The sequence below is a fragment of the Natrix helvetica genome (assembly GCF_964273705.1).
Source record: "Natrix helvetica genome assembly, chromosome: 5".
In the NCBI taxonomy this organism is placed as follows: domain Eukaryota; kingdom Metazoa; phylum Chordata; class Lepidosauria; order Squamata; family Natricidae; genus Natrix; species Natrix helvetica.
This window is the reverse complement of record NC_138551.1, coordinates 127741310-127753619: the sequence shown is the minus strand read 5'-3', so window position 1 is coordinate 127753619 and position 12310 is coordinate 127741310. Positions and strand designations below refer to the sequence as shown.

Here is a 12310-nt window from a genome sequence, read left to right as displayed (position 1 = left end):
CGAGGACGCCAGGTGCCTGCTTTAAAGTAAGGCATCCCCTCCAAAATAAGACTTAATATCGGTTTTTTATACATAAAATCATCATTGGGGCACAGAAACAGTTGTTAAATTATTTGAATCCCACCACTGGGCTGCTGTGCCTTGTTCCGATGTTCCCCAGGTGTGCGGGGACAGGCAAGGGCTGCGCCACGGCTGTATGATTGGGCAAGGCGAGAAGGGAGCATGGGGGGCGACTTACTATCCATCCATGGCATAGGGCCTAGTTACCTGCGGGATCGTGTCCTGCCCCATACATCCCTGCGGCCCATTCACTCACACAGAGAGGGTCTCCTCCGGGTGCCGTCCTCTAGAGATTGTCAGAGGGCAGTGCCCAGGAGTAGGTCCTTCTCTGTGGCGGGCCCTACCCTTTGGAACGACCTCCCCCCAGACATTAGGACAACAACCGATCTCCGCTCCTTCCGCAGTAAACTGAAGACCCACCTGTTTCGGCTAGCTGGCCTGGCATAACTCGACAACTTTTCCACCCCTTGGTCATTTTTAATTGTTAATTTTAGTTTTTAAACTTTTAATGTTATTGGGGTTTTAACCTTTTTGTGTATTGTAATTTATTTATTTATTTTTTACCTCCTCTGTATGACACTGTGCTGACTGTTGCTTGTGTACGTCGCCCCGAGTCCCTGTGGGGAGAGGGGGCGACTAATAAGTTTAAATAAATAAATAATAAATAAATAAATCCATCCATCTCTGTGTGTCTGAGACTAGGTTGAGGGTCCATCTCTCTCCACTAAATAAATCAAGCGAACATGGCATTTCTCTTTAATCTCCTGTCCACCAGCCTCAGGATCATCTGCCAGGGGAAGAAGCGCCCTGGACGGGCAGGCTGCCTAACGAGGTCTTGAACACAAACGGGACCTTTACGCGGAAGGGGAGAGTGGATTGGCACCTCGGGGGGGGGGGGGGAGAGGGTGGATCGGCCCTTCAGCTCCAGAACAGGGCTCATTGAAAGCCTCCTGGATTTCTCGCCCTTCCAAGTTGCGCTGTGCCAGGATGGGGCGGAAGGGCGCTGGGTCTGCAGGCCGTTCAGAGAGGCGTCGTTGTTGGAGGGTGGGATGCGCCACTCCCTGATTGAGTCTCTCGATCCCTTGGAGGGAACCTCCATCCCTTCCAAGACTCCTCTGGCAAGTCTTCCTTTCCCCCAGAAAGAACAAAGAGGGGCTCTTCATTGAAAAACACGCTTTATTGGACTGTCAGCGCAGCTTTTTTTGGGGGGGGAGTGTCCTCTGTCAGCTCTGCCAACCCCAAAACCCCTCAGCCTCAGTTCCTCAGTGGGCAGAGAAGAGCAAGAAAGAGGGTGAGGGGTCTGGAGGCTGAACCAGATGATGGTCGATTAAGACAGCCCCCCCCCCCCCAGGGGCTGGCTCCGTGGAGAGAGGTTTTTTCCTTGGACCAGAGAGGGGGGAGGTTCATGGGCTGTCTGCCTCCTGCGGGTGGGGCTTGCTGGTGTTTGAGGACCAGTTCCTGGCATGCAGGGAGGGGGGGCTGGATTCAGGGACTGGGTGTGTCTGGTGTAAGGAGTAGAAGGTGCATTAACAGATTAACAGAATGGGAAGAGAAAGACGGCACGGGATGGGATGACACCTTCCAATATTTGGCCAACTGTCCCAGAGCAGAGGGGCTCCATTCATTCTCCGGAGCCCCTGAAGGCAGGAAAAAAGAGCAAGGGATGGAAGCCCAGTGAAGAGAGATCCAACCGAGAAGCCAGGAGAAATTTCCTGACAGTGGAAATATATTAATCAGTGGAAGAATTTGCATCCCGGAAGTTCTGGCTACTCCATTGAGGGAAGTTTTCAAGAAGAGATTCGAGAAGTATTTCTCTGAAATCTCCAGCTTGAGAAACAGGTTGGACTAGAGAACCTCCAAGGTCCCTTCCAACTCTGTTGTTTTGTTATTCTGATTCAGGCCAAAGATGAATTCAGAGACTGCTCAACAGAATTGCTTATTAAAAACAATCTTATACACCTTTGACTATTTACTGGGTGTCAAATACCAATAAGAAATCATTTTATAAAAGTTCTCTTTTAAGGTTGTAGTTCAGCATAAATTTTAATATAGACCACATATTTTCCCATTGCTCCAATATTATGACCAAAATTATAACCAGTCCAGTGAATCATGCAACATTTAACATATTCACTGTTAGTGGATTCACCATCTACTTCTTTTTAGCTTCTTATTTTATTCTTCCTCTTCTGATTGGAATTGCATTTGGATTTTGTGAGTTATATTGTTATAGAGTCATTCTGGAATCTGGCCAAATCTAAATGGAATAAACAAAAAATGATAATTTTCTTGACAGGTACTAGATGTTCAACTATTAAATAAAAAATGATTGGGTGTAGATAAATAGACAAATCAATTTTGGGTGTGTCCATGAGGCTTCCTTAGTCAAGATGGATTAAAATAAGGACTTTTTAAGTGTCTGTCTGGAAATGGACTCAAATGAATCTTACTGGACTGATTTGTCACATTTTGAAATAAACCTCTTAAGTGGAAAAGGAGCAGGAGAGTAGAAAGGCCACAGTTGTGCAGTTGTCTCAGGCCAAATCAGTTATTATTGAGGGCAGCAATATAACTTTGCATTGTATTTCTCATTCAGGAGGCTGTTTCCAAGGTGACAGAAAACTTCTTGGAAAGAAAAGAGGAAGAAGAAATCCCCAGGGCTTTCAAAATTATAGGGGAAAGGTGGAACACCTGCTACAATTCCTCTGCAGAGCTAAAAATGAGCCTGTAAATAAGAACTTCCTTCCAAAGACAATGAACATTCTCCTTCCCTCTGTGTATGTGTGGTTTTTGTTTAACTACACAAAGTTCTGATGACAAGTTTTGACTGAGCCTGATTGTTGGAGAATGGCCACACTATTGCATCAACTGTTTTGTGGCAATGCCCCTGAGCATTAACTTTCAAAGTAAAGTAAATTTATTCTGCTTCCTGAAATAACAGAGAGCTATTTCAGATCTGTGACATGCTCAGGCATTAACTGACCCCTGGGATTTTCTCTTTAACTACTGTGTCAACAATAGGTCAGATTTCATTTTCTTCAGCCACAGGTGCCGTGTATTCCCTCGGGGCCAATTTCAGAGATGGAGCTCTTAAACCTCTCAATGCTAGATGACGGATTTAATTCAATCTCTGCCCCTATCATTATGAGCCACGTGGGGATTATTTCCCTTTCATTTCCCTCCAGAGAAACAGCCAACAAACTTTGAGTACAAAAACTAGTTGGAGAATTATGATAAAAGTTTCTGCTCTGCTCTTTGGACAAATCCTCCAGGGGAGACTCTGGGCAGAGACTCAGGGAGTCGGGGGCAGCTTCTCCTCCCACTGACTCCGAATGGAAAGTTTTCCTGCTGGAGAACTTGGCTTCAGGCAAAAAGTGTCTAAGAGTAATTTCAGACTTTGGACTCCCCTCCCCACTGAAGATCAGGGCTGCCTGGATCCCTTCCCATCAAAGCGTCTCCAGGGCAATCATGAAGGATGAGGCCAAAAGCAGAAACTGCTTCTCCCTTTTTGCAGTTTGTGGAAACCTGCAACCGTCTGAATGCTTGAATCAAAAGATGGCTTCCTATTTCATTGTTTCTTAGCTCCACTTTCCCCTTTGCTCTTATTAAATCAGTAAGAGGCCAATTATGGCTTCTCAATACACTGAGATATGTTTTAGAAAAGGGAAATAGATACACAAAATCTTTCTTCTGAAGAAAGCTTTGTACATATCACCCCAACCCCAATTTAGGTTCCTTGAAACATATTAAATTAAATAGCTTAAATTACATTCCTAAAAAAATAATCCCAGAAGAGTAAAATATTCTGCTTTACCTTTATTATTATGATTAGATTGTGCATATGCTCACACAAAGGAAGCCCACTTTTTGCATTGTGGCCCCATCATGTGCACTGGGCTCAGAAAATGACTCCGTGTTAGGTCGCTTGTTTTAAGAACCTTTAACTCACCTCAGTTCACCCCCTGGCTCAGGGCATCTCAACCTTGGCAATTTCAAGATGGCTGGACTTCAACTCCCAGAATTCCCCAGTCCTTAATCTGTGCTGGCTGTGGAATTCTGGGAGTTGAAGTTCACCCATCTTGAAATTGCCAAGATGGAGAAATACTGCTCTACATAGAAGTCAGCACTACCAAAGTGTGTGTGTGTGTGTGTGTGTGTGCAGGAAACCCATCAATGTTCTTTCTCAATCCCTTTGGATTGAGAAAGAACTACCTCTAGAGAGGGAAGGTTCAGAAATGGGGAATTTTCTTGCATGGAATGAAGTTTAAGGAGCAAAATGGGGGCATAAGCAGAGGTTTGAGGCAGCTGTTTCAACCCCTCTGAACGACCCTCAAAACGTTTAGAGTGCAACGGAAATTGTGTACTGTGCAGTCAACTTTCATTTGCTTCCATGTTTCTTAGGTTTAGCTGTCTGGGGAATTCTGGGAGTTGAAGTCCACCCATCTGAAAGTCTCCAGGGTTGAGAAACACTGGTTGACGCTGATTCAGCCCTGAAACCGGCTTTCCCATCTCTCCTAAACTTTCTTCCCTGATGAAGGAGACTTCGGTTTTTCTACCGATTGTTAAGAGGCTTTTGAGCTTCTCCTTGCAGGGTTTTCCAGCTGAGTTTCTGCCTTGGACCTTCCCACTCTGTTTCACGTGGAGTAAGTAAACACACTGCAAACCATCCCTGTGCAGAAGCCATCTGATTGGAGAGGGAATACTACAAGAAGAACCGGAAATGCATCACGGGAACAATAGAGATGAATATGATACAGGAAACAACTGCTTTTCTGACACCACATTTCATGCAGAGAAAGTAAAGGCAACACAAGCCATCCCTGAGCAGAAGCCATCTTGTTAGAGAGTCATACAAGAAGAACAGGAAATGCATCACAGGAACAATAAAGAAGAATCCTAGAGTGGCAATGCGATATAGGAAACAGGTACAATAGAGATGAATGCTGGAGCTGCCTATAAGGTAGACATAACACCGGTAACACTAGTCTGACCACAAGGGATCAAAGTAAAACAGGAACAGAGAGACTCCCAATTAAGTCTTCAAAGCACTTGGATGGTTTTTGGTGTGGAAAAGCATCAGAATTGGGAATGTCAAAGAGGTCCCACCCCCCAAGTGCCTCCACACCACCAGAGAAAGGGAGACCAGGTGCCCCCCAAACCATCTTCTAGGTGGGCATGGCAAGAAATAAAGTTGCTCCATCCATAATGATGTGGGCACCTCTACAAGCTTACCTGCAAACCTCCCAACCCAAGATTCAGTTAATAAATGAAGAGACTTCAAAATATAAAGGATCTCAGTATCTTACATGAACACGGAATGACAACACGGAAAGCATTAAGGGGAAAAAAAATAAACATTTCTATCCACTCTATAACTTTCTCCCCAATGATACAGTCCAGAGGCTTTCAGCTACCAGCTTCTTAGTCGGCTCTCATCCAGAAATTGACATTGCTAGAAAAGATAGGAAATGAAATTTCACAAGGCACAAACAGTGTTAAAATCAGCCCCAATTTAGGATTCATATACGGAGTTCTGATACATAAAAAAAATCACCAACAGGGCCTCCTCTTAACATTAGGGAGGGTTCATGAGTGTTGATTGCTTCCTTGGCATTAGAAGAGAGGCAGCACTAAAGCTATGGGACATGGAGTGGCACCCAACTCTGGGCTCTGGGAGACCTTCCCCAGCAGTCTCTGAAGACAAGAGGCCATGTTGAAGGACAGCAGAAGTCAATCTCTTTGTTATTGATTTTTTCTTCCTGCATCGTCATTTTCTGGACGTGTCCTGACAGGAAGGGTCACAATCCTCAGAATAACGGTGACCAAAGAGGTGTATCCAGTAGTGGGATTCAGCCAGTTCACACCACTTCAGGAGAACCAGTTGTTAACTTTCTGAACAGTTTGGTGAACTGGTTGTTGGAAGAAATCATTAGGGCAGAGAACCAGTTGTTAAATTATTTGAATCCCACCACTGGGTGTATCTGTGATTTTTCTCCCACATGTTTTTCTCCAGCCTCTCCTCTGCACATGGATCCCAGAAGAAGTTCAGGTTCCCAAGAGGAAAAGTTGCTTCTCATTGTAATTATGGCCCTCTGGGCCTTTGAGATTTCTATGCCTTTGATGTAAATGTCATATTGAAGCAACATGGAAGGGATTTTGCATCAGAAAAGGATAAAATCCTTAGGTCAAGCTCTGTGGGAAGAGGTTTTAGGAGAGGCAAGGTCTGTGCTCTTGAATGCACCTTTCTCTTCTTTCCAGGTGAAGCTCTGATTGTCTCTGTCTGAATCAGAAAAGACACTGGCATTTCCACCTTCTGAGAATGGTCTAAATTCTTCCAACTCTTGTTCGTGGTTAGAAGCGGTCAGGGGATTGATTCAGCCCATGAATTATGGGCGTCTTGCTCCTGCTTCTGATGCTGCTCATGTCTCATCCAGTCTCTGGGAAGCTGAGAATGAAGTGTGCGATCAATTTGGATCACCAGGATGGACAGAATACATGGACCTATTACAAGCCAGGAGACCATATCGTTAGTATGATCATAACTGAAAGAATAATATCAGATACAACATTGGTTTTCAACAGTGCTCCTTCTATTCAGTCTGATTTGTAAGTCATTCAGGGTGATGGAGTTGCATCCCTTCCATTTGCAGTTCTAACTCTCCCCTTCTTTTCTTTTTATTTCACTTACTTTCATAGTGCAGGGCCTGTCTAATTGCCTGAATGATTTGATTTCCATGACTTCCCTCTTTTGCCTGATTTTGTGGAAGAGACTCAGATCCAAAGTTGGGGCTGAAAAAAAAGCTGAAATAATTCCTGATGATTTTCCTTTTCCAGTTCAATCTTGAGTTCATCACTTGAATTCCGACTTTTGTTTAAAGTAGTGATAGAAACAGTTGTAATTGCATCAGCCCAGCCCATTTCAATACTTTTATAATTGATCAGAAAGAGGTTTGCATTTTTTAAAAAATATATTTTGTTGCTCTTGATGATAATGATGGACATTTCTTTACAGTAAGCTTTCTTACGGAGTTTCAAAAACCTTACACTTCATTTTCAACATTCAAGAAATCCACAAGAATCCCCAACTCCTGCACAACCTCACACTGGGCTACAACATCCATGACAACAATCTGAACACTTTACGCACTTCAGATGTCCTGCTAGACATGCTTTCCACTGGAGAAGCCAACATCCCCAACTACTGCTGTGGAAGGAAGGAGAACCTTCTGGCTCTTCATGATGGAGCTAAAAGGGAAATCTCCATCCAGGCGTCAACATTAGCAGCCCTTTACAAAGTCGCACAGGTTTGTCTGTGGTTTTCTCTAACTGGTAAAGTGAAGGGTGGAGGGTAGGGGATAAGCAATAGGTCCAATATCTTCTCTACAGAATTCAGGAGGTGTTTTTCTCCATATTAGCAAGCATCTTAACTATTTTTATTCTATTAATGTTCAAATTCATCATAAAAGGCCTGATGAGCAATAATGTTCCAGGAGAAGATTTTCTACCAGTTATTCCACTATTCAAAAAAATATCCCTTGTTGTAGGACCCTCTATTGGCCATTACAGTTAGTCTATCAGATATTGTGGCTAAAATATAAGCCACATTTCTCTTAAGTAAATTTGAGAGTGGGTAGAAGAAGAAGACAGGGCAGAAGAACAAACATATTTTAGGGAGAGTTATATAAATTTGTATAATCAATTAATAATCTAATATTGACAAAAATTGTCTTGAAATAATTACAAAATATGTCAGTCAGATAAACCACTTTTTCTGGCTTTATTTATATTAGTGCAGCATCTGGCACAGTAAATGGAGAAATGTTATGGAGGAAACTGATTGCCCTCAATATGGAGCTCAGCCTGTTGGCCCTGATTCAAGTCCTTTCTCCAAGCCCTTGTTTGAGAGGGAGGTTTGGGCTCAATGGAGCGAAGAGAAGAAGGTTGGATACTTACCAAGGGGAAAGCAAAAGGTGCATATCTGAACCTTTGTTATTCAGTCTAAATATGAATGACTCACCTGCACTAATGAAGGATCCTGGAGTCTTCATGTCTAATGTACTAAATGCATATTGGAATGGCCTGACTTACACTGATAATATGATATTACTATTATATGTTGGATTGTGTAGGCTGTTAAGGAGTCTTTGATCATATTGTCATTGGATCATTAATAAATCAAAGTCCAAAGTTTTGGTCTTGGAAAAGGACATAATGGTGAGCCAATAAAGCAAATTAACACCTTTCCTTACCTGGGGAGGTTTTCTCTGAGACTGAATCTTGGGTCCCTCATCATCAAAGGAGCTCATTTAGAGGAAGGACATGAATGAATCTAGTGCTTAAAGTGAAACCTCTCAGCTCTCCAGCTTCTTTAGCCCCAACTATTAAAGTACATAAGGCCAAAGTTCCCCCATATTCTTATACTGAGCTGATATTTGGGGCTTCAAACAGAATCACTAGTAGAACAAACCTATCACTGCATCTGAGGAGTGCCTTGGGGGTAGATAAAAGGACTTCAGCTGCTGCCCTTAGAGCCGATTTGGGAATTTACATTACTTCTTCTTTGCTTAAAATCAGACTATATTGGTATTGGTTTAAAATTAAAGCTATGGAAAATGACAGTCCCCCCAAATTGTATCTATCAGAACAGACACATCTCAATTAAAGACCAATCTTGGATGGTACAACTGACAATTCTATTGGGAGCTGCAGTTTCTCTAAGTTGGAGAAAAGGGTAAAAAAATGGTTCCACAAAGAATCTGCATTATTGAAGCAGAGAAAGATGTAGCAATCTTCAAAAATATCATACAGCATGGCCCTTTATTGGAATAAAACACTTCATTTGAGATTTGCACATGTAAGTCTAAGCGTGATAACATGTAGGGATGATACAGCAATATGATTTGCATTTTTATGGGATTTTTTTGCTTAATTTTTTCTTATATTTCATTTTTATACACAGTCTTGTTAATATTCTGTTAATATTTTAAACGATGGCAAAACAAACTATTCTAATATGTTCATCAGAACAAAGTTGGATTAATTTAAAGCTAATATTTTGGGCTTGATCTGATCCTCATATAACGCAACATTCCTGAATGTTTTTTTCAGACCAGAGATAACTTTGCTTCAAAGGCTCTGAGTGATAAAAGTCAATTCCCCTTTTTCCAGCACATGTTCCCCAAAGAAGGGTTTCAGTACTCAGCAATTGTCCAGCTGCTCCTCCATTTCAAATGGACCCTGATTGGCCTCTTTGCTTCAGACACAGAAAAGGGAGAGAATTTCATGAGGATTTTTACTCCTATGCTTGTCAGGAATGGAATTTGTGTGGTTCTATCACAACGATTCTCAAAGACTGGACATGCAGCATCACTCAGGGATTCCCTCTCTAAGTGGAGACAAGTCAACATTTTTGTTCACTTCATAGAAATTGTTTCCCCTTTGGACAGAATCCTTCCTTTCCATTTAACACTTATGCATTTGCCAGGACCCATTGAGGGGAAAGTCTGGATCCTCACAAGTCTTATAGTGTATCCAATAGAAAAGCACAGACTTCTCAAATACATACATAGTATTTGGAAGTTTGGTATTGTTTGGAAAGAAAGACCAAACAATGATGCTTTTGAACCCCATTTCTTTGTGGAAGATTCGCTTGAAGACCATTATTTTCATTGTTCCCTTTCAAAGCATATATTTTCTGTCAAAGGCCGGAGAAGATGCACCCAGAAAGCCCCACTGGAGACCCAGGAGAAAAGGGACAGGAGACGGGTCCCAAATCTCTACTATTATTACACTCTCACAAAGACTCTGGCCCATGTCTTGAATGCTGCCTATTCCTCCAGATCGAGGAGGAGAAGGAAGGAGGGAGAAAAGATCTTGGGGTCTCCAAAGCTGCAGCCGTGGCAGGTATGGGGGTCCCGATATGGATCCATTAACCTGAGATCCTTTGGAGAAGGAGTCCAGTGGAGAAGGAGAGGAACCACCTCAACCTACTTATGCTACTAAAGTTGGACAGATTTGACCAAACTAATTGCTATGGGGAAAATGCTCCAAAGAGTAGACACCATGACAGATACATTTTCATATTCAACATAGCTCATTTTAAAAGGCATTTTATTCAATGCATTTTTAAATAAATCCCTGTATATGTGTGGTTTTGTGATCAACATCATGTAACGTTACCCTTATAAATTTGGAGGAAACCCTGAGACCATCTAGCCCAACCCCTTCTCTTTGCAGGAATCCCAGTTAAAGCTTCTCTGACTGATGGCTGCTCAGTCTTTGCCTTAAGACAGACATGTCAAACTCAAGGTCCATGACCCACATTGGGCCCACAATGTGGTTAGATCTGGCCCATGCAGCCATCCTAGAGACAGTGAGGGGCCAGCCCCCCTGCCTCCTGCCCTGCTCCCATGTGCATGCAGCTGACATGTGATGAGCGCCGTCTTGCCCTGCATCCAGCATCGGGTGGCTGCCACGCTGCCATGCTCCCCGCAGAGTGTAGAGCCCCAGCAGCTGTGCGCTGCCTGCCACCAGTGCCTCCGCCACCTCCATGGCTCATTCACCGGCCCAGCCTCACCCACTGGCCCTACAGGCACTTTCCTTTCACTTAGATGCCATTCAGTCAGGACTGGTGTGGGGACCTCCAGGAAGCCACCATGAGCAACCTGGCCAAGGAGAGCAAGCACTGCAGCCGCAGCTGTGAGGAAGAGCTCAGGAGCTTGTGGGCTGGGCTCCACTGCCCTCCACTGCCTGGGGCTCTGGACAGCTTATGGCACCATCTGGAGGGTCCTCTGAGTGGCCTGACAGGGACGGTGAGCTCCTTTGTTGGACAAGGCTTTGGCGCTTGCCCTGGTTTCACCTTTCTCCACTAGAGACCTCTGGATTCCCCCTCGAAGCCTTGCCTGTGTGCCCCCCCCCCCCGGAAGCGGAGGAAGACACTGCTGCGTGTGGAAGCCTGGAGGAGAAAGTTTGCAGGAAGCCGTTTCCTCCGAGTCCAACTTCTGCCTTGAATGGGGATGGCCACAGTGTCAAAGTGCGTGAAGGGGAGACTGAACTTCTCTCCTTGACTGGCTCAGCTCTTTCAGGATATTTTTCCTCTCATTCGGCCAGAATCTCCTCTCTTGTCTCCGAGTTCATGTTACCAGGACTGACTCTCTGGAATAACCCTGAAAAGATTCTAAGCTTTTGTCTCAGCATCTTTCAGTTAGACTGAATCCTCCCTTCTCTCACTGAGAGATTTTGTAAGATGAAGAAGCTGCTCCCAGACTTCTTTATTTTCACTTCTGTAGAGCAAGATGGCTCTTCTCCTCCTCGACTTTCTTTGAGGCCAAGAGCAGCTCCTTTGAGGTCTTTCTTGGCTTCTTTGCCTGACCCAGGTTTTGGGCAAAGTCTTCTCCAAGTATGGGACTCCAAGGGGACCTGGGACTTGAGTTGGGGTCTCTCCAAACCAGGACTTCCTGGGAGTCTGATGGATGCATTTGCCTTCTTTCCTGCTGACTCACATTCAGTTTGCAATCATCTAGTATTTTGATATTGTTTTCGTAAAAAAAACTTAATAATTTTGGTATCCCTCATCTTCCTTCCACTGCTTCATTATATGAGATCCTATAGTTTATCAGGTCATAAAAATCAGATATTTTCCCACTGCATTTTTACTCATGCACTCCTTTCAATTAGGAAATCAGAAATAATTCCTTAGAAATTTAATACTGTTTAAAACATATCAAATTAGCTTCTTCTGAGAACTGTTATAAACACTGCATCAAACTTTGAATTACAGAGATTTATCAATTCTTCTGTACTGACAGCACAGAAAAATGGATCACCCAGGACAAGTTATTATTCATATCTACCCAGTATTATGAGAAATATCAAAAACATTAAAAGTTATTTGAGTACAATTTTTATGACAGTTTTTATCCACTTAATCATACCATTGACCTCTCATTTAACTAAGTTTCTAGTCACATTACAAAAAATGTTATTAGTACTTTACTGAAATCAAGTTATACTACAATCATTGCTATAATCTGTGAGATTTACAGGTTCAGATATACAAACTTTTGTTAAAGTAGCATTACAATAAAGTTGAATTAGTTCATCTCATGATGTTTCCTGTCTGTTCTACCAGGGAGAAGATTAGCCTGACAATTTTCTTACTTTCTGTTAATCAACTTGCTGTTTCCAATGAATGTATGAATAATCTCATTTTATCTGTTATTCATTTTATTTGACACCTGCTCTAGTAGAT

At 43.0% G+C, this 12310-nt stretch overlaps 1 protein-coding gene across 1 annotated transcript; it reads left to right on the top strand.

Moving 5' to 3' along the window:
- Window positions 1–6431: 6431 nt before the first annotated feature.
- LOC309392708 (vomeronasal type-2 receptor 26-like) lies at window positions 6432–11489 on the top strand (the record flags this gene model as incomplete). Its single annotated transcript, XM_081954136.1, has 5 exons — window positions 6432–6666; window positions 7073–7364; window positions 9169–9963; window positions 10671–10871; window positions 11436–11489. Exons 1-5 carry the CDS (start codon window positions 6449–6451, stop codon window positions 11487–11489), a joined length of 1560 nt encoding a protein of 519 aa, XP_081810262.1. The 5' UTR covers window positions 6432–6448.
- Between the last annotated feature and the right edge of the window lie 821 nt (window positions 11490–12310).